The sequence below is a fragment of the Ixodes scapularis genome, unplaced genomic scaffold, assembly GCF_016920785.2.
Source record: "Ixodes scapularis isolate PalLabHiFi unplaced genomic scaffold, ASM1692078v2 PGA_scaffold0__279_contigs__length_252992795, whole genome shotgun sequence".
Classification (NCBI taxonomy): domain Eukaryota; kingdom Metazoa; phylum Arthropoda; class Arachnida; order Ixodida; family Ixodidae; genus Ixodes; species Ixodes scapularis.
Genome location: NW_024609835.1, coordinates 5,856,275 through 5,881,691, shown reverse-complemented (window position 1 = coordinate 5,881,691; position 25,417 = coordinate 5,856,275). Strand labels below are relative to the sequence as shown.

At 41.5% G+C, this 25,417-nt stretch overlaps 1 protein-coding gene across 1 annotated transcript; it reads left to right on the top strand.

Annotated features, from left to right (window-relative positions):
* Positions 1 to 17,383: 17,383 nt before the first annotated feature.
* LOC8027135 (plasma kallikrein-like) lies at positions 17,384 to 24,070 on the top strand. Its single transcript, XM_042290221.1, has 5 exons — positions 17,384 to 17,421; positions 17,806 to 17,893; positions 20,073 to 20,268; positions 22,026 to 22,171; positions 23,915 to 24,070. Exons 1-5 carry the CDS (start codon positions 17,384 to 17,386, stop codon positions 24,068 to 24,070), a joined length of 624 nt encoding a protein of 207 aa, XP_042146155.1.
* Positions 24,071 to 25,417: the final 1,347 nt, after the last annotated feature.

Below are 25,417 nucleotides of genomic sequence, written 5' to 3'. Positions count from 1 at the left end.
CCGCCAAGCCGACGACGTATTCGCTGCACATTTCAACATGTGCGAGCACAGAGTTCCTATAAGTCACGTCGTGGCCGCTTGGTGGTAGCGCCCTCCCTGAAGTTGCGAATGATCTCTGGTTTCCGTGCAATATATCGCCGAAAATGTCACCCTACTTTGCTGGTAATTTATGGGTTTTGTCGAGAAATCCTACTCGCAGGAAAAGATATCGAAATGCGCCCGCAGTGCTACAACTTGGTATATCTAACAAAGCTGGCACAGATTACGAAATAATACAAACAAAAAACTAGCTTTTTTTTGTTTACGGTTTGTTTTTACGAAAAAGAAGCTGTCCTCAAATCTACCAGTAGGGTGAAATGCACACATAGCGCTTACCAACGTAGGTGCTGCTTGTATATTTAGCCGATATTTTCCTTGAGCCAAATTTTATAATCGCAGTTTTTATGTTCCCGCAAATCGTTCGCGCAGTGTACAAGCTGCATAAAGGTGCAATGGATCGTATTAAGGGTACATATGCAGTGTACTTCACTTAATTTAGTCTCGGCAACACATCTCGTGAAATACTCGTCGCTAGAGCCGCCCCTACTATTTGTGCATCCACGACGCGTTGACAGCTTTGTGCTAGATTGCATTGCGTCCACGAGAAAAGAAATATCTAGCAAATGAGCCACACTGGAAACGCTGGCTCAATCAGTTACAAGAAAAAACTCCGCGAAGCAGCTTATCGCAGGAAACTATCATGAAACAGTGTTGACAGAACTTAAAAGCCGCAGTAACAATTTTGTTTGTTGTCTCGCAAAAAAAAAAAAAAAAATCACAGTGAAACGTTTGGGAAATTTATCAGTACTAAAATATGCTTACATATTAATTCCTATCAGCAGTAAACACTTCTTTTAGGGTAAAACTTACAATAAGTTATTAAAAATATGATAATACGTGTTTTACTAACCAAAAACCATACTCATATCAAGGCTGTCATAATCTAATAGCGTTAATTTCTGCTTTGCTTTATTCTTGAAAAAAAAAAAAAAAGATGTCGCAAACTACCGCTCAGTAATAAAACATGTATCTATTTTATATCCAGTCATTTGCCAGTATTCTAGTTAATTTGATCTACTATGGACAGCGGTTCATTTTCAGTCCCTGGAGAAAGATAGCTGCGGTTCGAGCAAACAGGCCCTTGTAATCTATTCTTTAAACCATATAGTTGTCCGCTAACAAACCCAAACCAGCTTAAACCGGCACCCGCATGGTAGCCAGCAACTGCAAGATAAATGCTCCTATTTACCCGCTGGCATGAAAAATTATAGTTACCGCTACTGTTGGCCAAAGCTATAAAGCGGGCTCAGCCTCGTATTTCGAACAGATTGTATACGTTGTTTGTGCAAACATTCCAGGTCATACACGAAGAAAAAATATTATCCTGACGCCATGATATTTTTTGCCTTAATACTTCTAGCCGTAAGAGTGCAATCTTTTCATCAGATTCAAGGTACGTCGAGCAAGTTTTGTGGGGTTAGTCTCGAGAAAACCCGCGAATATTCTATTGTACGGTCCATTCTTAGAACTCGAGTAGGTGTAGAGGGCACGACCACGTTTGCGACTGTAACGCGAGAAGCGATGACGGGACAATAAGCAAGCCGGTCATGAACTCAGTAGTGAGAGCCATTGTACAGGTACGGTTCTACAATGTCCAACTCAAGACGCCATTCTGCTGCTTCACAGGTAGTGTGCGATGCGGAGAGAGTAAAACAATCGGACGCCGAATCGTCGGTGGCCGGGAGGCTCTTCCCGGGGAGTTTCCATGGCAAGTAAGCAAAATGCAAACACGAGTTGAACTTAATATAGAAAAGTATATTTTTTTGCTATGATTTTGGCAATTCGCGCTATAGCAAGTGCATTGCGGGTCATAAAACAAAATTTTTAGCCCGAACGATTGTTTTTTTTTTGTTTTTTTTTTTCAGGTCTCCTTGAGGTCGCGAAACTTCGCATACTGCGGTGGTACCATTCTGTCGCCGACAGAAGTAATCACTGCCGCACATTGCGTCAAAGGGTAGGTGTTTCCAACGCTTTGAGTGGGTGTTCTTTGCTGTATGTTTAGTATTGTTTGTTTCAGATAAAAAAAATATACGTGAACCGTGCCCAGTTTACAGTGAGATTAATGTTTCCTAGGAAAGCCAATGTTTCAATGGCGAATGTTGAGGGCATATTTGAGCTCGACTGTATAATACTCTGACTACGAACAATAAAAATTTCTTGGATTACAGTACACGTAAATGTCACCCTCACGAGAGATGGTTTTTCAAAATGATTCTGTTGTATCCCGGCAAACAACAAAAATTAAAAATTAGCTGTATTTGCTTTATTTGTGAGATACTGCCAAATAAAGAACAACAAAGAGATTTGTCACTGCTTATTCAATTAAATCTTGAAACTAAAACATTTCAAATATGCCGCAGTATTCAAGCGTACGGAGTGGCAATACAAAACGAACATCATCATTTCCGAAGACTGTGCGGAATGTTAAAGCACCATGACGCCGCAGATCGATGTTTTGATAATACCTCCATTGATCAAATGACCAGAATCTCCTAAAAACGATATTAATCAAGATATCTCGCTTAATTGTCTAAAGATGCTGCAAGTATTAAAATTGGTACCAAAAAGTGTTGAAGTACCAACGCTGAAACAGGTTTCAAAATCGTTAATTGTGTTTTAAAGTTATGATCTCTCGTCGTAGTGTCAACGTCGGCACATAAAGTTTCGATAGACCAAAGAGGTTTTCCTATTACGGAATATATAATTTTAAATTTGTGACCAATTAACTTTTTTTACGCTTATCGGCTACGTACATGACACAGTGATGATTTTATCATTGTTGTCGTTACATTGAACACTTTTCCTTCATACCATACGCTAAATAACCCGGTTAATTGTAGAGTAATAAATATTTCTAAACGTAAATGTCATCCAATTAAAAGAATGCAACTCGAATATTACAAGGTAGGCCAACCTGTAATAGTATTTTTTTTTTTGTAACATGAACACTTTTTGACGCGCAATCAAACCACTTGTGTGTGCATGATTGTGAGGTTGCATGTCTTTTGTTTTTGGGTTTGTAGGTTTTTTTTTATTCCTAAGACATCTAGCACTTCTTAGACTGAAGTACTCGTTGTTAAAACATCAAAATAACAAATATTATTAGTAGTATTAATATTAAACGTTTGTATGACAGCTTTGTCAACTTTACCAACAAGCATGGAACTCTAACTTAAACGCACATACAGGAAAACTGGATGACGGTGGTGTCGTGGTGTAGCATAGTTAGCACAGACGTCGCAACGGGTACCTGTCGGCACCCCGGGCTTCCTCTGTGCTACTTATGCGCAACTGAGAGATTTCCATATGTATATATATTTCTGTGTAACTTTAGCGTCCTACATACTCAAAGAACAACAATGACTCAGGCCGAAGGCCAAGGTGGCATTGCTCTTCTGGAGTCGCTGACGGCTTAGGATATGCAGGGCGTGGTTTGTAATGTGCGCGCTCCTCGCTTTGTGATTCGTTCCCTGGTGTTCTTATCGGCAAATGCCGCAATGCCATTGGCTGTGTAGAGATAATAAGATGCTCGGGACCTACCCCGCCCTGCGTCTCTTAAGACGTCGGGGACCATAGCAATTCGGTTGAAGCAGAAGTTAACAGCTGCATTTCACACCTTGTCTTCCATTGAGCACCTCCTCGTTCGATTTGAAGGGCCAGAAATACATTGCCACTGGATATATTCTTGTCGCTGTCCTACAGTAAGATAGCGGAGCTTCAGAATCGACGTTAATGTGTTCTAGCAGCGTGAAACGTATATCACTTCATCAAACTTGCGGAACCACTTGTAAGGCTCTATAGTAGTGAAGGCTGCGCGTAATGGCCGATGTGTGTTTGGTCCCGTTGTCCGACGAAAATCGAACTATATAGTTATGTATATATTTTGAGAGTGATTGTGCGTACCGCTGCCGGCGAACACCGTCGTGTTTACTAACACGTGCGACACCGTCGGCGTCATCGGTGAACTGGTGCGGGCGCTGCGTTTGTTTTTGGGCTCGTGCTCAGAATCCTTTTCGCTGAGATCACTGACAGACAAAAAAAGAAAAAAAAAAACGATCTACCGACTCGGCCATTTCTGCCTCACAACGTGCTGGAGGTGCGGCTTCTAGACCCCGTGGCGGTACCATCTTTCTTCCGAACTCGTTCCTGTAGCCCTGCAGCTCCGAATTGGTGCGCGAAATACCATCACTGCGACGACGACTGACAAATCTTCAATGACGCCACCAACAGAAATAACGGCCACCGCTCCTACGATGACTGGACTGGTGCCGGAGCCAACAGCTCGCAACCCCGGCTGCACCATACGTAATCGTCAAAGAGACCCAGAGCCGTTTCCGGGTCTTCGCGATGAGGGCCTTGAAGATCGGCTGGACAGCATCGACCAGGTCCGCGTCACTAAAAGGTAGAACAACCCCACTAAACTCTTCAACGCTGTGCTTTACCTTACCGCATTCTCAAAGTCGTGGTTTCTCAATCACGAGAAAGGAATTTTGTGCTGGAATATGCTTACCACCAAGTTCAAAGTAGTGTTCGGCACGCCTGCTGGCTGCAAAGAAAATGCCAAAAAGAAACTTGAGTTTCGGCAACAACAAGGTGACAAAACGTACACCACATATATCGAGGACGTTCTCGTGCTTCGAGGCTGCGCGGACAGTGACATGAGCAAGTCCGAGCGTGTACGTCACGTGCTGAAGGGAGTCACAGACGCCGCCTTCAACGCCTTCCTAGATAGAAAGCCCAAGTCAATCGCGGACGTAGCATCCGAATGTCAGGACCTCGACGAGAACCGAACGATCAGGATCACGTCCCCAATTTCAAACATCGGAGGACCAAAGGTGACCAGTAATAAACAACACACTTTCATTAAGGACATCATACGCGAGGAGCTCAGGTTGATGTTCAACGAAAGGTATTCGGCTGCTGAACAAGAAGCAAGTTCGTCTGAGTTGCGATCCTTCGTCCGGACCGAGTTGGCAGCCATACCTCCGAAGACTCTCCCCCTCCCCATGCCACCACCAGCGACGTTCGCCGTGATTGTTGCTGGGGTGCCGCCTCCGCACGTCGCCCCGTTACAACAACTCCACCCCTCACCTTCAGTGGCTACATGCAATCCAGCCGCTTCCCCGCAGTCAACGTACAAGCCTTGGAGAACCCCAAACGAACCAGTGTGCAACTACTGTGGTGTCAGAGGCCATATCGCCAGGTGTATGGATGACGAGAGGTACGAAAACTTCTATGTACTTAACTTTCCCCGAGTCCAAGACACTTACAATGCAGCTAGAGAAAGCCATCGCCGTCAACACAGTCTTTCTCCCGACACGTCGAGATTTCGAACTCGAACATAGAGCAGTCGCCGTTCTCCTTCCCCTTATCCACGTTCTGAGTGTCCGATGGTTCCGTCCACCCAGACCTACCCCAGATACTTCGCTGAAAACTAGAAAACGCAGTTCTTTGAGATGAAACTGCGAACCAGCAAAATAACGCAGCGCCTCCCATTCCATCCCATTAATTTACGTCTGTATAGAAAGTTCACATATTCTAGCTGATACGAGAGCTGCAATTATAATTATACGTGAAGATCTCTGCGAAGCCTTACGAAAAGTCCGAACACCATTTCAGTGGGTTCCTCTGTGGGGAGGGAACTGATTTAATACATCCCTCCGCACACTGTAGAGCCACAGTTACCATACGAGACATCTGCCACCATATCGAGTTCACTGTGTTGCCTGTTAGTACGCACTCGCTGATACTCGGTTGGGACTTTCTTTTATTCAATTTGGCCATAATTGATTTTAGTCCTTCTTAATTATAGCTTACCACCCGTAACGTCTGTGATCTTTGATCTTTCTGATGATCACACAGCAAGCGTATCTGGCGAAACGGAAACAGTCATTTTACCGTAGCAGAGGCATTTTACTTAGCAGAGGCTTTGCAAGCACTCTCACAATTTTCAGATTGGACTATAGCAACAAGTTCGAACTGAAAACTGTGAGAGTGATGGTGCGCCATGTTGTGAGGCAGAGATGGTTGAGTCGGTAGATCGCTTTCTATCTGATGCTGATCTCAGCGAAAAGGCGTCTGAGCACGAGCCCAAAAATGGACACAGCGCCCGCGACAGTCCACCGATGATGCCGATGGCGTCGCGCATGTTAGTAAAGACGACGATGTTCACCGGCAGCGGTACGCACAATCACTCTCACAATATATATATATATATATATATTGTGAGAGTGATTGGAGATCACTCTCACAATAGCTTTTGGGAGAGTTTTTTTTAACCGCCCGAAGTTTTGGGATTTTTGAAAGTCTTCGCAAAGACGCCTGGTATATATATATATATTAATATCAGTCAACTGAATTATCATTTTATTGTCACGAGTACAGAAAATAACTACAATGCACGTCAGATGCTCATTAGTCGGTCAGATACCGACATTATTCGAAAAGACTAGACTGGGATAAGAAAAAACAACAACTACAAAACAGTTTGTGTCTTATTCCTCGATTCCTAAATAGAAAAGTCTTAATCGTGTCTTAAAAAAAATATGTTGGTTCTAAGAAAAAAAAACCTTACGATATTTTTTTTAATACGCGCGCACCCCTTGTGATTAACTTTATAATGTGCTCATAGGAGGGACTCTGCCAGCTTAACTTTGGTCGCAGGCGCATTATCCCGCTCAGAACCTTTTGAAGAAACGGCTCAAGTCAGACAGGTACTATGCACTACAGTTTTTATACTTTCAGTGCTACTTGAAGAGTAACTTGATTTTAGAATTGCGGAGAAAGCGTTTGACGGTTAAGTTAAAACTAAGTGAAATGTCTATGGTAAATACCGTATTTACTCGAGTAATAGCCGCACTATTTATCGACAAGGCCCTTGCGTCTACTTTACCACATAACAGATATATAGCCAATCATTGCGCTCCGCATAAATCACATGCCGAATAACCAGATCGGGAACACGATTCCCCATACAAATAGAATCTTCACTTATGATATCTTTGCACGAAGATGTTATCTCTGTCCTGTAAGCCGATGGAATCATGCTGTCGATCGCGGTGATTGGCAAGCTTCGTGATCCGCGCAAAAGCGAACCCTCAGGTTTTCTGCATAAACAGTGCGGCTATTACTCGAGTAAATACGGTAGCGAAATTTGGTGGGCAGTTGGTAGTTTCCTTAAGTGGCCCGATAATTGGCAAACATTGCAGCACAAAGATAACGCAGAACAAAAGTACGATACTGGTAGCGTTACTGCATGGCAGAAAGTAAGATTTGAATATAGAGTTCAATATTGCGCGATAATTGTGATAGACGCACCACTCACATGAATGTGTCCATGTTCCACCTACCACCAGGCACAGACGTCTAAGTCAGCACGCTGGTCGCACTTCATTTGTATCGCAACTAAGCAGGACTTTTGTCTCGCAGGGACATGCAGTATTGCTATGCGGACTGTTTTAATGTACGAAAAACCTGAGAAATAAGAACATTGCTCATGTGCTTTGGCAGGTCATTCGTAAATTTGTAAGGTTGCATGTGCACGTTCAACCGGATTAATTTGTCCCATTCTTAGTGGGTGAATCGTTTTCCAGCCACGTCAAAGACAAACCCTGGTTGTTTCGTCAGACTGACAACGCATTTCGCCAACTAGACTGACAACGTAAATTCGCACGTGACAATGTCATAGAAAAAAACGACACCTATCCTTAGTTGGACGTAGGTGAATCTGAGACGAAGAATGCCCATACTACAAGAAAAATCAGAAAGCGATATGAAAAGTGCCGGTGATCTCCAGACGAGTGCACGCTTGTGATGTCGCAACCTTAAACTAACAATCATAAAACGGTAAACTGACGGTAGAAACGAACTCTTTGATATCTACATATCGTTTCACCATTTTTTTTTTCACTTACCGTCTTTGGAGATGTTTAGCAGCGTTTGCGGAAGTATCTTTTTAGGCAATCCTCCGCAGGTGACCGACATCATTGTACACGAAGACTATAAAGTAGGGCAGAACCTGAGCAACGACATTGCGGTGCTTAGAGTGGCCGAGCCATTTGACTTCAAGGGATCTGAAGGCTTTGTGGTACCGGCCTGTCTTCCCTCTAAAGACCATGAAATGAAGGCTCTCGTTACTGTATCTGGATATGGCACCTTAAAATCAGGTAATAAACGTTTATAACTGCATGGGATATATTTTATGTATGCCTGTTGAAAAGATTGCTTCTTCAGAATTATTATATTCTACTGAAGTTGACAAAGCAAACCTGGGTGATTTTGTGTCTTCTTTGTTTCCCAAAAAGGTGGACAACTTTCTGAGCAATTGATGACTGTGGACGTGCCAGTGATCCCAGACCAGCAGTGCGAGACCATGTACAAAACGGCATTTCAAAGTTTCGGGCAGCCGAGCGCGTTCAATGCAGCAACGATGTTCTGCACGTTAGAAGAAGGTGGTGGAAAGGATGCTTGTCAGGTAGCCAAACCCTATATTCCTTTGCGAGAAATTAACAAGAGTTCTGGTGTACGTTATATGTATTTAGATGCTCAACTGGATTGGGAAGTTAAATCTGGTAATTGTCCCTCCATTTGGAGTGTAACACCCTATTAATCTAAGTCCAATGTGTCAAACTCTGCCACAGGTTTGCCAGTGTTTCGTAACACAAGGTATCGTGACACTCGTTTATCCGCACACGCTAGCGAACCTCAACAGTCTATATGATGTTAAACACGAAACAAATATACGATGCAGAGGTTTCCTATTTCCGATTTCCCTAGACTGAACGGAGCAGTACTGCTTTTCTAGAGAATTCTCGAGGTACGTTTTCACATAAAGATCACATAACGTTTATTTCGAGGGAGTTCCCCGAGAGATGATAAGGAAATAATCCTGAAACTATAGACAGCAAATAGAACGAAATTCGAGCATCGTGTTTCTCCTCGGACATTTTTTACCTTTTCATACGTTCCTTTTAGATATACAATTCCCTGTATATCGTTCTTTAGGTATAACTCCATCTTTTGCCTAGGTTTTTCGCCATAGCTTCTTTAGCAAGACACAATCAAACAATTACGAATAAGATAGCGATTATTGAAACATTATGCAGCCGCTACGTGAAATCTTCGCCGTGCCGATGTCTAATTATTTTTCTGTTTTGCTACCACAGTTCCTCTAAAACTTTTGTCAACTGCCTCCAACACGTCCTTTATCTTAATCCTTTTGATACAGACGACCTCTTCCTATCTCTTTCTACAACAAGCGCTACTATAGTAGCTGAAAAAATGAGAATGGTACTGAGGTTTTTCAGTTGTCCCGCTTCCAGTGCGAGTTTTCTACCTTCAACAACAACACTTTAGCATCTGGTGAGCTTCAAGTGGACCTGCGCAGCCAGGGCATGTCGGAAGGCAACGAGCGCGAACCCGTGGCTGGGAATCCAAAGTAGGATTCCCTTCGCTTTTTTGTAGTCACAACGACTATAAAAACGTATATACTCAATGATGCTCACTGACGCTGCCAAAGGAAGGGTGTCCGGACTTATGTCCAATCGCTTTCCCAGTGGTCTGGCTATGCGCCTTTCAAGCGCTTATCAACCCGGACAAACTCGCCGAGCCACTGGGCTATGGGCGTATGAGCGGCGTTTGATATTCAGCAGCTACTGCGCAAGCTCAGAGCATGTTCCACATCACAGTAGTCAAAGGTGACAGGGTGACACAAAGGTGACAATTATTAGAATTGTGTATACGTTGATTAAAGATACCCTTGTCAGCAAGCGAACGTTTTCGTGACAAATAACCCATAATAGCAGCTCAGCTCTTGAAGATAAAGCAGAACGCACAAGAAATTCTCTTTTGGCTCAGAAAATGCTACGGTGAATTTACTATAAATTTATCGCGTGATTCCAGGCCGTTGGTGCTATGACAATACATGCAATCATTTGAAATGTTTACAAAACGTAACAATACCTTGCAGCGGTAATGTTCTGATCGGCAACCTGCAAAGTCGTACAAACAATGTTATGGTAACGTATTAAAGATAGCGTTACTCACCTGTAATGAACAGCGTAAATTTTTGTGCAGCTTGCGCTCTGTATAGAAGCGAGGTGAGGGAAGGGTAGCTTGGTAAGTTGGGGAGTTAAGACGGCAAGTGCCACCGCGCTTGTGGCGGCAAGGCCACCAGCAACAAAGAATACTGAATTATTTTCAAATGTACTTTCTCGTGTTAACTGCAGCACAGTAGGACAGTCGATGATAACGGTAATGCCGAGTGTACGGCACCTAGCGGAAATGCGCAAAGGGCTTTCTTCGTCAGCGGATTTTCACTACTTAGTAGGCCACAAATTGTTTTAGAACAAATTATTTGTTCGATAATGACGAGAATGATAGACTTGAGTAATTTAGTTTTTGTTTCTAAACCTTTTTTGTTATGTGTTCGACTTACTTTGAGGAACACTTTGCCCAATTCACTTCTTGTGAGGTTCATTGTTAATATTTGTAAGCTACAACGCAAAGATGAGACTTTCAAAAGTTGATTTAACTAAAACAAGAAAAAAAAATGGACCACAAAACCCCGAAAAGCAATCTACACAGAACTAACAATTTAATACAACCCTTGCATTGCAAACGCCAAAATTAAAGAAAGTTTTCGAAAGTCTAAGCGCAACACCTCTTTCTCCACATTTTGTGTCCTCCACTGATGTCTTCAATGTCTGTACTAAGCGGCGACCCATCATAAAATATTATTCATAGTATTAAATATAAAGTAAAACAAAGTCCATCGATGTTTTGCAACTTAGTTGCGGTCGCTTTGGAGTAAGTGTCTTAATTACCTTCCTCGTCAATATACTGGGGACATTTTATTGAATTTGTAGCTACTTATTTCTTATCAAGGGGTCAAAATAGTTTTTAGAAGGGCTCTTAGAGGTGAGATATACTACTAATTAAAAGCAATATTCCTGGAATTATAAGAGTCAATCAATCAATAAAAAATGACATTGCTATAGCGTCAATTTCTGAATATTTGCTGACGTTATCTTACGTGCTGTGTGGTCCTGCAATCAATCCGTTGTCTCGATTTTATCCTTATTTATTTTTGAATTTGAGCAAATGAGCGAAATTTGTTTCTGCTGCATTTTCTAATGGAAGCACTCAAAGAAGTTTTTTTCCCCCGCTTTCTCTTTCTATCGCTAGAGGGCATCTGGCGTTGCAAAATTCATTGTCCTAACGAGTTCTCCGTAGCAAAGGGCCTTATTTTCGCCTAACAAAAACACGCAGGGTGACTCCGGAGGTCCCGCCATCCAGAGGCACGACGGCTACGCCTTCCTGACAGGTGTCGTGTCGTGGGGCATTGGTTGCGCACATGCCAACTATCCGGGCGTGTACGCTGAGGTTTCCTACTACATCGACTGGATCGTCGATCACTTGACATTCTCAGGGGCTTGCTAGGAGTGCTCGCCCAATTTTCACGACCTTTAAAAGGTGTGACCAACTACGCACCCTACTCCATGTTATGTTTGCGACTATATACTTTGTAATTTGTGTGCCGTGTTTGATTAGCTAGCAACGTAAGCAAACTATGTATTATAGTGGATGTTAGTGAAAACAAATTTAGGACAGAGCAAGTCTACAAAACGTATAAAGCTTGTTTCAGTTGTTAAAAAAAGATATATATCAAAATATAAAATAGAAACAAAGGTAAGCATTTCGCAAGCTTTTCAGGGCATTACGCAATTGAAATGATGGGCCAAGGGAGAGTATGCCAAACATCATAATTTCGCCATTGCATGTTTTATGATATATCATAGTATACATCTTTACACAGAGGAACTAACTTTGTGTGTCGTGGGCCTGAGAATATTGTTCTAACTAGTAAAGCATTTATGATACCCCTTTTTCTACCCCTATGTTCTGGCCACCATTTTCTTATAATATTTTTGGAAGTTTCACTTTAAAAAGAAGTTGTCTAGGTTATTTGCTCAGCTTTCGGCACAAAGCTGTCGCAGTACTTAGTTTAAGAAGTTGGAATGTTAGAATATCTATCTCCGCTTATTAAAGACAGCTTAAAAAAGATCCCTAAACCTGGACGCCAATACCTAAAACTTTGACAGTTCTTGACATAAAATGTTTCAATAAAATGGTACAGATATTGAGAAACGCCACGTCACGTCATAATAATGAAAATAAAAATTGAAAAGTGGAAATAAACGTATACCAAACTTCCAAACTTTTCACGCTTTTGTGTGTTTCTTTTTTGCTGCGTTATCTTTTGCTTCGACTACTTGCTAATTCAATCTGGTAAGTCCGCGTGATATAGTATGTATTGAGTAAAACGATAAAAAATAATTTGCATTGTTCGCCTACCCTAATTTTAAAAAAAATGTTTGAATAGCCAGTTTTTGCAAAACAACGTAAATACTTACTAGTGCTGTGTGATTCGCAAATTAACATACTCCAAAATATTTATTGGAATCTATTGCCTTTTGCCAAGTGAATACCACAGCAATATATTTTTCTTAAAACGGTTGCATATTCGGCCTTAGTATATTAATTACTGGACACATCAACGAATGTAATAATTGCCCAACGAGATCATTCAATGCATGAGAGAACAGTAAGGGGACAGGCTAGTTGGTGAAACGCAGTGAGTTTTAACCCCTGGACGGGAATAGGCAATTAATAGGACAGAGTACACCTTCGTGGTGAAGATGTGTTTGTCGTTTTATTGTCTACCTTCCACTCGGCTTCACCATTCACTTCACCAAATGCTCCTTAAAAAGAAATAACACTGGGGGCTCTAGAAAGCTCATCATCGCAATGCTTTATTCGGTGGTTTCAAATACTGCGAATTAATATATGCAAAGCGATACATGAGGCGCCTCCAGCTGGCTGCTTCTTGGGGGAGCTTGGGAGGCCCTTCATTTGCCAGGCATGAGTGGCCGATCTGATTTTATATGCGAGCGAGATAGATTATCCTGACAAACGCAAAGGAGCTCAAGCAAGCTGGAAAGCACACACTTCTTGCAGGAAGACAGAGAAGCGGAGGCTTCAACATAGATTCCTGCGAGATTCGAACCACAACTGACGGCAGGCGCATGTTCCCAAGAAGCAATTAAAAGCCCCAATGCACCGCGGTAAATTTAACCCACCTAACAATATTCCGTTTTCATTTTCCACTTTAATGTTGCACCCTTCCTTTACCTTTCAATTCGTAGCCACCGGTGTCAAGGCTTTCAATTTGCCAACCGTCACTCTCGTCTTTCACCCCAGGGTGTGGAGTTTTCAACATCCTTTACGACTTCGAGAGCTTGGCAGTGAAGAACGTACTAGTTCGACACCAGTTGTTTGTTCGATTTGAAATTTTAAAAAGAAGTTGAACTTCCTTGGAGGCTAATTATACTTACCCAAATAAAAAAATATATATTATATTGTAGAGGTTTTGGTTTAAAGCTATCGAAAGGTGATGAAGCTATATTGAGTAGCTAGGCGTCACCAGACTTGAATTTAGCCTCCTAACATTTTCAAAATGACAGCCGACGTCTCGATGAAGGCTCAACGAATCATCGATAATCCCTCCGAGGATTCCAGTGTTTTTTGTGTTTTTTTTTTAAGTTCACCTTTACAGCTTCGACTACCTTCATCTTCTGCTTGGACACATCCACATGAAACTACCTTCATTAGCCTGCAGGTATAGCGCAGGTGAATTGAACGCTACAGGCCCCACTGCGCATCTGCATAATTCGACGTTTCCAACATCTTTCAAAGATGCGCACACAAAAAGAAAAACCAAGGTCTCATAAATATTGTTGTGTATTTTCTCCCTTGAAGTCGCGCGAGTTGCGCTCTAGTTCCTGCGCCTCTCCCTTTCCTTTCCGTCACAACCAAAGTGAGAGATGCCGAGCTGAATTTTTCCAGCGTGAGCTGCGTTCCGGTGACACCGTTGCCTTAGACGGGCGATATGCATATATAAGCTGCAGTCGTTTGCGGGCATTCTTTGTTAACGCTTATTAGTCCAGATTACCAAGAATGACGTTTGGCGTTTTTAGGTTACTTTTATCTCTTGAAGTAATGTCCTTAGGTAAGTGGGTGTTCTTTTTATAAACCTATTACGCTAAATACGACGCCGCATCAAGAGGCGCTTGGTATTGTCCACGCAACTGTCGCAAGTCTTTTGTAGCATTTCAAGCATGTCATGAATTTTCAGGCATACTAAAGTTTTACACTGGCCAGAGCATTTCACTCATCATATATGGCACGTCTTATTGATCCATGTCCAATTGCACCTTGCCGGAGGAATTACCGAGTGTAAAGAATGCATCTACATACGATATTTGGCTATATTCTAGTCCTGGCGTGTGGAGAAAGCAAACACTTAAGGGCAAGGATTGTCGGTGGAAGAAACGCTCTGCCGGCGGAGTTTCCATGGCAGGTAAGTTCGGCCTTCTGATTTCGCAACTTGAACAAATGTATTTTGCTTTTGCATTCGGTTGACAATTTTAAACCTTGACATTGGTGGTGACGAAAATAATCCCTGGACAAGGGAAACAAGAGGGACCAAGGACAAACACAAACCTCCAAACACAGCTAGGTGACTGGTGCGCGACCAAAACAATCCTCCTGGTCTGGGTATCGAACCCGAAACCTCTCCATTTAAAGTGTTCCAGTATTTTCGTCATTTTTGTCAAAATGGAGAGGTCGCGGGCTCGATGCCCGGACCAGACGGATTTTTTCGGTCGCGCACTAGTCACCTAGCTTTGTTTGGAGATTTGTGTTTGTCCTTTGTCCCTCTTGTTCCCCTTCTCCAGGGTTTATTTTCGTCATTCTTGTCCAGCTCGCTTGCAGCTTTGCATTTAATTGTAATATAATCAACAGTAGTGGCACAATTAAATTTTAAAACACATTTTTCTAGCATCGCAATGAAATGTTAAATGCGACCATTGTATTTCACTGTGGCTTTCATATTACGCAACAAATGATCAGCTGCCTGTTTTTTTTTGTCAGGAAGGCATTAAAAAAACAACGCTGCGCTGCGTTGTGCTGCGTTGCATTTCACTACAAGGGAGTACGCGGCCCTAATTTGTCACAGTAATGCGTAGTAGCGCCTCGTCGTAACCAATAATTAGCGGTCAAATCCCAGTCGATCTTATTAAAACAGCAAAATTTGAACCATCCTTACTCGCAAGCGCTCATGAGAGGCACAGTATTTTATTAAGAAAACATAATCAGCTTGATATAAAAATTAAGTCCAGAGAATTAAATATATAGGTCTGTTTACGAAGTGTAAAACAAAAAGAACGCTGACGACCTTTAAAGTTTGAAAAACAAATTAAAAAGATCAAACAACCAGTTATCAAAGAATGGAAACGGCGCCTAGATGACAACACGTCCTTATAGCGAGAACTCATTATCGTTGTGCGTTATTCACGTAGCGACTGGTTGAAGTTATGCAGATTGGCAAAGAGTCTTGATGGCATGAACAAAAAGCCTTAAAAAAAAAAACGCTGGAATCTGTATTCTTCGATGAAGGATAAAATAGTTAGCTACTTAACGTTATGCAAAAAGGAGGCATCAGGAGCTTAACCATACCAATCTGTACATGCGACAATGCTTTCGCGTTTATTTGGAGAGAGAAACCGTTGTACTTAACTAATGCACAATTACAATTACAAGACAAAACTTCAGATGGCTAACCTTCAAAACAAATACGATTATTACAATGCACTTCGCTGGCCACAACGAACCGCGACCAAATAAAACTTTTTTTTTTACCGACAGAGCGCACGATAGTATCTTTTCAGTAGCGATAGTGGTGGATTGTAATAATTAATGCATAAAAGCTATTAGAAAGAACCTGAGTGACCAAATTTTAAGAAACAAAAGAACGCGAAACGTTTTTTTTTAATAGATCCTTATTTTTTTAATTAAGAGCGCGTTTCAGACAGTTTCACTCCTTTCATATCAACTATGTCGATAAATTATCTGCCGTCATTTTTGTATTGGGACAGTACTACTGAGAGCGTCATGTCACTATCCAGCACATTTTTAGTTGAATAAAGCACTGCAGACGTTAGACTTCGTTCTTCTGCCATTATACGTTTGACCTGAACAGGTGCTGCTTGAATGGCATGGACAACAGTTTTGTGGCGGCAGCCTGATCTCTCCAAACGAAGTTGTCACGGCTGCTCATTGCATCGTCAAGTGCGTAAGATTATTATACCGAAGACAGTTCAATGAAACGCGAGTCTCCGGATTGTAATTTGATTAAAAACCCCTCCACTGTCTTCATACGCGGTATAAGAAAAAAATGTCAGTTGTAGTTAAGTAAAGCATGACCTTCACAATAAATGATACAGGTCCATGTATGTTCTCCGTCTTCATCCACAGTAAAAAAAATTTGAATATCAGCTGCTATAATAAGTCTCTATAAATTATATTTTTGGGTGAAGGTTGTACTTCGGTTCATCTTCTTGGTATATGTCTGCAACGTCCTGCGCGTTTCTGAAAACGGAGACTATTTTGTTTTATTACAACAATAAAGTGCGCTTTACCGCTCCTTCTCCGCACAAATGTAGCGCTAGCGGTTCGAATGAGATGCCAAGGTTACGGAACTAACCGCTGTCATCTTGAAGTTCTAAGAGATTTTCTGATATTTTCAATGGGAAAATTGTGGCAGAGCTGAATGGCCCCAATTACAGAAAAAGACAAAAACGCATCCCGTGTTCCCCCTAAAACTTAAAAAAATCACTTTTAATCATTAATTAAGGGGATTTCTAAAACTTCGGTACCTTGTTCAAACCGCTAGCACGACATTTGGGCAGAGTAAGGGTGTTCGGCGATGCACAGTTTATTTTAAGGTGAAAATATTACTGTGAATTTTTTTACGGGAGAAACTGCATATTTTTTGCACGATTTTCAACGTGATTTTTTGACTCTCGCATTGTGTTTTTAGAAAATCGTGAATAAGACAATGAACTTTGAGCTTGTCGATCATGGGTCAATAATTTATGCTGATTATTATAAGGTGTTGCGTACCCCAGACCGAAAAAGATGCCATTGGGGTTAGGTAGCTTTGCCAATTAGATTCAACCACGCTGAACAGCGTCTTCTCCATCGTTTTATTTGTATTTTGAGTTTCCACAGGCTTGATACATTCTGTTGATTAGAGAAGTATGGATAAAACATAGAATTTCTATAGCTCATATTGTTTCTCCTGTACAATGTGAAAGGTTCTGTACCGTGGATGTAATAATCATCAAAAAATTGTGCTTGGGAATTTTTTTTAAAGCAGTGTAATATGGAATATAAACTTCCTAATCTGCATCTGATCCTACAGTGAGTGTACCTGGGCCAGCATACCTAAATTTGTTTTAAAGATGTGGCTTTAGTGTCTACTGTGCCATTAAACCCCTATAGTTATCATCAGAATCTCAGTACATAATCACGCGAATATTAAATGAATCTGCTACATTTCCTTTTATATCTCAGCCGATAATGTTATTTTTGCTATGCATAAATAATTTGTCTATCCTAATTGCTCAATATACAACAGAATTGTTACAGAATGACAGATATAGTAGATATAACTACTCAACTCTTGATGAATAAAAATATGTGTGTACGTGAACAGCTTCAATCCGTAAAAATGTTAGAAATAAACTGGTGGCATGTAGGAAACCTTTGATTGCTTATAAATACCAATAATTCATTGTATTTCAGCTTCACCTTCAAAGATCTTCAAGTTATCGCTGGAACTAGATATCGAAATCACAGCGGACCTGAGAGATTGTTTGTTCAGAAACGAAAGGTGAGTTTATAATCCTAAGCGCTTAGCACAATAATAAAATGCTGGTTTACGAAGTTCCGATATTATTAAAACTTGCAATTAGCAACCTTTCTCCATTTACATAATGTTCCATTACAGGACATTGTGCAGAAGTGTATTTTGCAGAACCTATAGTAAATTTCATGAATAAGCATTATCCAAACTTATTAACATTACTGTATCACTTTTATGGTGTGCCAGACCGGGTGTATCTCAAAACGTCCCATTCGCATTTGAACCTTGCGCATTTTGTCCCATTTTCATTTGGTCCTTCTCGTTTGAACCTTATCATAAGATACGAATCGTGATTTTCGCAACTGGGCCTATTCTCATTTTGCGCGTTATCTGAAAACGTCCCATTCGCATTTTGACCGTGCGCATTTCGTCCCATTCTCATTTGGTCCGCCTTGTTTGAACCTTGTCATAAGATCCAAATTGTATATTTCGCAACTGGACCCATTCTCATTTCGCCCATTGATGAGCCTTACGTTGCTTGGGCCCCCAACATACCATCAGATATATGTTATGTGTAGAGGTACGCACTGAGAATCGTACAATGACGCCCGCCTCCTTCCCTTCCTCCAAGGAAATGAGAAAAAAAAGCGATGAATATTTCATTTTTAAACTTTGTTTGAACAGAAATAGCATACCTAATACAGTGGTTCTCAACAATTGATGTTTCGCGGACCCCTTGTAGAAAGGCGGAGATGATGGAGGACCCCGTTCGTGGTGAGGTGAAGGGTTATCATAGGTTATCATGATAATGATTTACTAAATTAATATAAATAATTGCTAGTGTGAAGTAGACTTATCTCATTGACATACACACGAGAGTACTCACCCGAAAATTGGAAAGTTTCTTCTCAACGTGAAGAAAGACAACTAATATTGCCGTGCCTGACTGTTAAGACAGGGCTTCGCGGACCCCTAGGATGCCTTCGCAGACCCCATTTGAGAACCACTGCATTATAAAAGTGGTGGTATTGTCCCAAGTCGAGAGACCTCAACCAACCTGACATTTCGGAATATGATCTGGCTGCGGTAAATAGTTGGTCTGTTTTATTGTCAGCTATTAGCTTTTCACGACGACCTCGAGGCACTGCTAAAATCCTTAGCAGAGAAAGTATGCCTGTAGCGTGGCACACCAACACACACGCACAAAATATATGAATGCATTTATTAACATTACCCTAAAACGATTTTGGTATGAAAAGAGTTAAGTGCGACGGGTCAAAGCGAGATATTTTTGAGAATGGCTTTTTTGAAAAGGTCCAGGGTTGAAGGGCGAATCGAGAACGGGCGCAAATGAGGAGAGTTGGAATGAGAAAGACGAAACGGGAAAGGGCCAAATGTGACGGGCCAAAACGAGAAGATCTTTCTGAGAATGGTTGTTTTGACAATGACCAAGTAAGAAGGGCGAAACGAGAACGGACCCAAATGAGGAGGGTTGAAATGCGAAGGACGAAACAGGAAAGGGCCAAATGCGACAGTTCCAAGAGAGAAGATCTTTTTGAGAATGGTTGTTTTGAGAAGGGCCCAGTGGGAAGGGCGAAACGAGAACGGGCTCAAATCATAACCACCCTGCCAGACCAGCTCCTGTAATATTGTAATGTGACTGGGGTGATACGCTAAAATGACTGCTTCTATTTAACGTTGAAATTAGTTTATCGTCTTCAGAATTAAATAGCGGGTGTGTAATGTTAAATTGGTGAGTAAATAGCTCGAACTTTGAATTTACTACTACTTTCAGTCTTGAAACTCAATATTTCCTTTTAATCTATAAGCTTTTCAGCTTCCAAAACTTTCCCTTGATTTTATGTACGCATTATTTAATGAGTGACACATTATTTAAGCTCATCAAAGCAAAAATCGAAAAAATTGAACAAGGTGACATGCTTCAAGTCTCTGCAGTGGTAAGAAATATCAGCCAATATGCGAGAAATTCTTTAGTTACTAAAAGGTTAAGAATTCAGGTGGAGCTCCTTCCACCTATTTACACTTTACTAGAGCGAACGCTGGCGAGGAGGTCAGCTTCTCTCCAGTGTTCGCTCTGCTAAAGTGGAAAGAGGTGGAAGGAGCTTCCACTGAATTCTTAACCTGTCAGCGACCATAGAAGACATGGATAACTGCGAGCGTTGCTGTACAACCATATTTGTTTTAGGTTCTTCGGGGAATAAGACATGAAGACTTTTTCGGAAGATATGGACATCAGAAGTATGACATCGGAATTCTAAAGCTTCGACAACCATTTGACATTCGGGGATCTAACGGTTACATTGGAACCATTTGTCTGCCGCCAAAAGGAGCCACTCCAATTGGGGCGGTTGCAGTGAGCGGATTTGGGTGGCAAAAAGAAGGTAAATTAATTAAAGACTAAGTCAAATCGTTTTAGTCGCGATAGGACATAATATTAAGATTGCCTTCTCGTAATTCTAAAATATTTAATTCTTGTTTTTTTTTCAAGGTTGGTTATGTAAGTCCCGAAATAATATTTTTACACTGGTTTTTCTAGCATTCATTATGCGTAGAGTTGAGCACATTTAGCGCGAACACGAAATCGGTGACGCTACACAGTTTAATGATAATAAAAGCATTGAACCTCAACGTTTTCAGCCTGCATTGCTGCCCTACAAAAGAATTTCTCACTACATCCGTGGATTTGATTTCTAGCCCTGAGCTTTGATAGATAAATAGGACAAACCAGTATTAGTGTGTCCTTGTTAACAGAGTCATGTTATGTACAGATAAAGTTGGCGTTTCAAATAATGACAGCAGGAAGCAATATTTGGCAGTTCACATGGCAAAATATGTTTTTTAAACTAAAGGTCGCCACTTCTGAATGATTATTTACGCAAAGATAGATGCACTTCACTGAATTCTAATAAACGGAAGCACAGTCACAATTTAGCTTGATCAAATCGAAAACTATGCATGGTCCAGGAATTTTGGAGATCTTCTTTTGCCTTGAAAACAATTTGGCCTTCTTGTAAAATTATATTCCTTCTTTATCGGTTCATAATTCTCACTCTTACACCCACACACACACACACGTACGCACGCACGCACGCACACGCACACACACACACACGCACACATATGTATATACCTTAATTTGTCAGAACGCGTTTCCGCTTTTTGCCAAAAGGTTTTTTCTTTTAGAGAGCAGCTCTTAGATGCTCGTTACGGGCTAGAGCGGCGTCGCCATCGGCGTCCGCGTAACCGCGCGCGTCACATTATGAGACGTCAATCATTCCCCACTAAATTTAGCGGGCAAACTGAATTGGTGTTGAGGTCACGTGACGTCGATTTCCTCGGTAAATTTAGCGGGAAACTTTTCAGTAAATATCCCGCTAAATAGGAGCGTAAAGGAGGGGAGGAGGGAGGGTACGATCGGAAGGGGACTCACACCCTCCCCTTCATACCCTCCCCTCCTCCTCCACAAGAGCTGCGCTTTAGTTTTGCGTTACAGAGAGTTGTAAACATCTTTTATTTCTTAGAGCACAGCTCTTAGGCGCCCGTTTCCGTGTTCCGCGGCGTCGGCGTCGGCATCGGCGTAACCGCGCTAAATTATCGGGAAAATAACGTCAAAGGACCTCTGCACTAATTCCATTCCCCGCTACGTGACCTCATCACCAATTCAATTCCCTGCTAAATTTAGTGGGGAAATTCACTTTCTCGACTAGATTTAGCGGGCGAATTAAGTTTTCTGCTAGATTTAGCGAGAAAATGGACGTCACGTGACCACAAAACCAACTCAGTTCCCCGCTAAATTTAGCGGGGAATTCAATTGGTGGTGAGGTCACGTGTCGTAAATTCACCCGCTAAATCTAGCGAAGAAACTGAATTTGTTCATAGGGGACATAACACCAAGTCGTTTGACGTCATTTTCCCCGCTAAATTTAGCGGGGAAACTGAATTGGAGGAGGAATGGAGAGGAGTGGATGGCGATGGAGTAGGAGTAGGACGAGGAGAAGGGCCTTACTCTCTCCTTTGTCCCCTCCCCTCCTTCTCTCAAGAGCTGCGCTCTAATTTTGCATTACAGACATTTGTAAACATCTTTCATCTTTATCGAAAGCCGACATTCTTTAGGTAAGTTTTTTTTAATCTATTTCAGGTGGTAAAGCGCAATCCACAGTGCTACAAATAGCTACGTTGCCAATTCTTCCAAATGAGACGTGCCATAAATATTATGGGCAGCGTTTTCATGAAGGCACCATGTTTTGTGCGGCAGATCTCAGCCAGGGAAGAGACTCTTGCAAGGTAAGAAAATAAAGAGTAGTTGATTCTCAACAAAAAAGAAATAATATTTTTTTTAGAAAGTAAATGTAGGGTACGTTGTTGAGCTAAACAAAAGACAGGGACAAGATGTAAACAGAACAAGCGCTTACTTTCAACTAGTTTTACCCAGGAAAAGCAAATGGATATATACACGCCACACGCGAAGCAGTAACACATAAAAGCTATCAAGTCAGTATCCGATCACGCAAAAACTGAGATTCAACCTTATGGAGCACGATTGACGTGTCGATGACTCATGCGGTCCCTTTTTTTTCTTTTATAAAAGAGGTCTACATAAGTTATCTAGCAAGTCTTTCAGCTTCTCTCCAGAATCCTTATCTGCTGAAATCGCGGAACACAGCCCCACGTGTTGCAATGCAGAGGCAAATGCGAGCCATATTTATTTTTAGCTCCCATGGAGCACTCAATATCAGTAAAAAAATAAATATAGCTCGCATTTGCCTCTACATTGAAACTTATCTGGCGGTTTTCCGCCACTTCAGCCAATAAGAATTCTGGAGAGAAGCCATGAGACTGTCGCTCGTAATGTTTTGGAGGCATTTTTTATATTAAAAAAAGATATGTAGGACGGCATGTGTCAGTGACACAACAATTGTGCTCCATGGGATTGAATTGAAGTTCTTGCATGAACGGATACTGACTTGATAGTTTTTACGTGTTGCTGCTTCGCGAGTGGTGTGTACACGTGCTTTGTTTTTCCTAAGTAAAGCTAGCTGAAACTTAACGCTTTTCCTGTTTACTTCTTGTCCTTGCCTTTTTTGCGCTAGTATATATCTCTAACTAAGAATGACAATTTTTCTTTTATCGAATGCTTCTTTAGACATTTTACTCAGTGGTACTGCGTCAATGAACCCCACAGTTTGTTTCGTCTTTAAGTTTAAAAACAAAAATGAAGTTGTCCGAAATACATATAGCAATACTCCGTGCGCGAATCGTAAGTAGACAGACAAGGAAATTTGATTTTAAATGCTGAGGAGTACGAGTTATTACTGTCCTGAGAAGCCTACAGCTGAAGGACGTGGAAAAGCTTCGCGTATGATATGAAGAAAAACCGAACCACAGGAGTCGTGCTCTTGATGCCAGTGAGGCTCGCACAAGCATTGTACATACCTTGATTAATTTTTTCTTCCGTCATTAAAGCAGGCCAGAATCAGCACATCAAAAAGTTCGATTAGCACGATTTTCCAGTTTCAGCTGAAGGAATGGAATACGGTGCGCATCTGGCTAGCTTCATGGGGGCTAGCATGAAACGTCCTATCATCTTTGAAGAAAATCTGTAACGGCTGCATCGCCCTAAAAGACAATCAGAAACCAAACGCAAACTGATAATTACAGGCATCATTAACCAGTAAATCATTACAAATTGACTCTTCCTCGTCAGTAGTTAAGCAGAGGCCGGGTTGAGATGCCCCACAACCAGTATAATTATCGGTGTTCAGAAAGGGGGTAAGATGATGGTACCACCTACGCATCTCCGCAAACACGGTTCGTCTAAAACAAAGCACCATGTAAAACGGCTTTTAGTAGACAGTCTTTACACAGACTTTAGTAGACAGAAGCAAACCTATACATTAAAATTTATTTCTAAATATCAGTTTTTAAACCATTTCTCACCCTTGCGTGCAAGCGCCCATTTCTGTCCTGTCAGAAAAATTGACGTGGTGATAAAAAAATAACGCCTCTTAATTTCTACTTTTTCCACAGGGTGACTCAGGCGGACCCGCCATGCAGCGTCTACACGGTCGTATAGTCCTTTCGGGAATCGTCTCTTGGGGAGAAGGCTGCGGCCGCCAAGACAGGCCGGGCGTCTACACCCAAGTTTCCAAGTACATCGACTGGATTGAGAGGCAGAGGCAATAGCTCCCTGTGAAAATAAAGGAATTGACACTATTCACAGCCAAGGTTTCGTTATCGATTACGGTACGGAAAAAAATATGTTAGCTGTGGCTAAGTGCGCTTTCTACAGCAAAAATATCAAGAACATGCGTATAGCGTTTCATTTAGGAATCAGTAATCGGAATTAACTTTTTAATGAGAGATAAATAATCTCAGAACGAATGGTTTTGAAACCAAAAGTGTTGAGAACTGCCCGTACTATTTTGCAATTTATTAATAACACACGAAAAACGATTGATAAACATACACGTCGTTGTTTCGCAAATTATTGGTGAGAGAACTCTACTAGCGTGCTCCAAATAATAGCGTACGGAATTCGCGATCAAGACAAACTCACGTACTATAAGTCTAGAAGGATTATGCCACGCAACGTGAGGGAGAAACAGTGAAAGCGTAGGCAACGTGTTTCTGCCCAACTGGCCATGTAGGTCCCGTGCTTTGCAGAATCAGCGATGCAACGGAAACAGGAAACCCAGAAAGGCGTCCGTCGGTGCAAAGGCGCTCGAAAGGGAATTCCCGGTGTCCCAAATCAGCCGCGTACCGACATAGCGACAGCTGAGAGAGAGGAACGTTATGTGCCATCCGGCGGAAGAATGCACGTTCCACATACTTTTTTTTTTTCTTGTTACGAAGAGAGATTCTTGTGAAATTAGTTGCCATAGTTGAATGCCTTTGCATTACTGTCATCGAAATATAATTATTTATGTTTCGTCTCCTTACTTGTATCGTATGAATTTAATGCACGTTTTCAAGCGCATTAAACCGTATTATTGTCAGATATTGACTTTTATCCCGGTGCATTGATAACTCTGATGACAATATTTTTTTTTTTGTTCGGGTTCTCTATAGTAATCCTACGTTACTCGACAAGGTTGCCCCTAACTACGCGGGGACATATATTACAGAGTGTCGATAAACTTGCGTTCCTTTTAAGCTTACAGTCATTTTCACATAACTGTAACCTAAACAAACCTTAATGGCCTTTAGGCACGTGAAAAAAAAAAAAAAAAAACTTAAAAACATGATTTTAAGACGCACATTCCGAGTGATTTGAGATACCATTACGAAAACGTGGGATATAGACTCCAGATGGGTATTAATTAATAATTTGTGCATTCCATACGGTTTTCGTGAATATGTTTTTCTCTATTTAGTTGTCTTCGAAAACTTAATTAGGGCACCGGACCTGCTAGATATGGGAACAATTCAGATTAAGGGGTACTTCTCGTTTGTACAGACCTCGCGATTATAAACCAAAAGGACATCAAAGGGGAGAAAAGAAACCTGGATAAGTCTGATGAATTAATATCC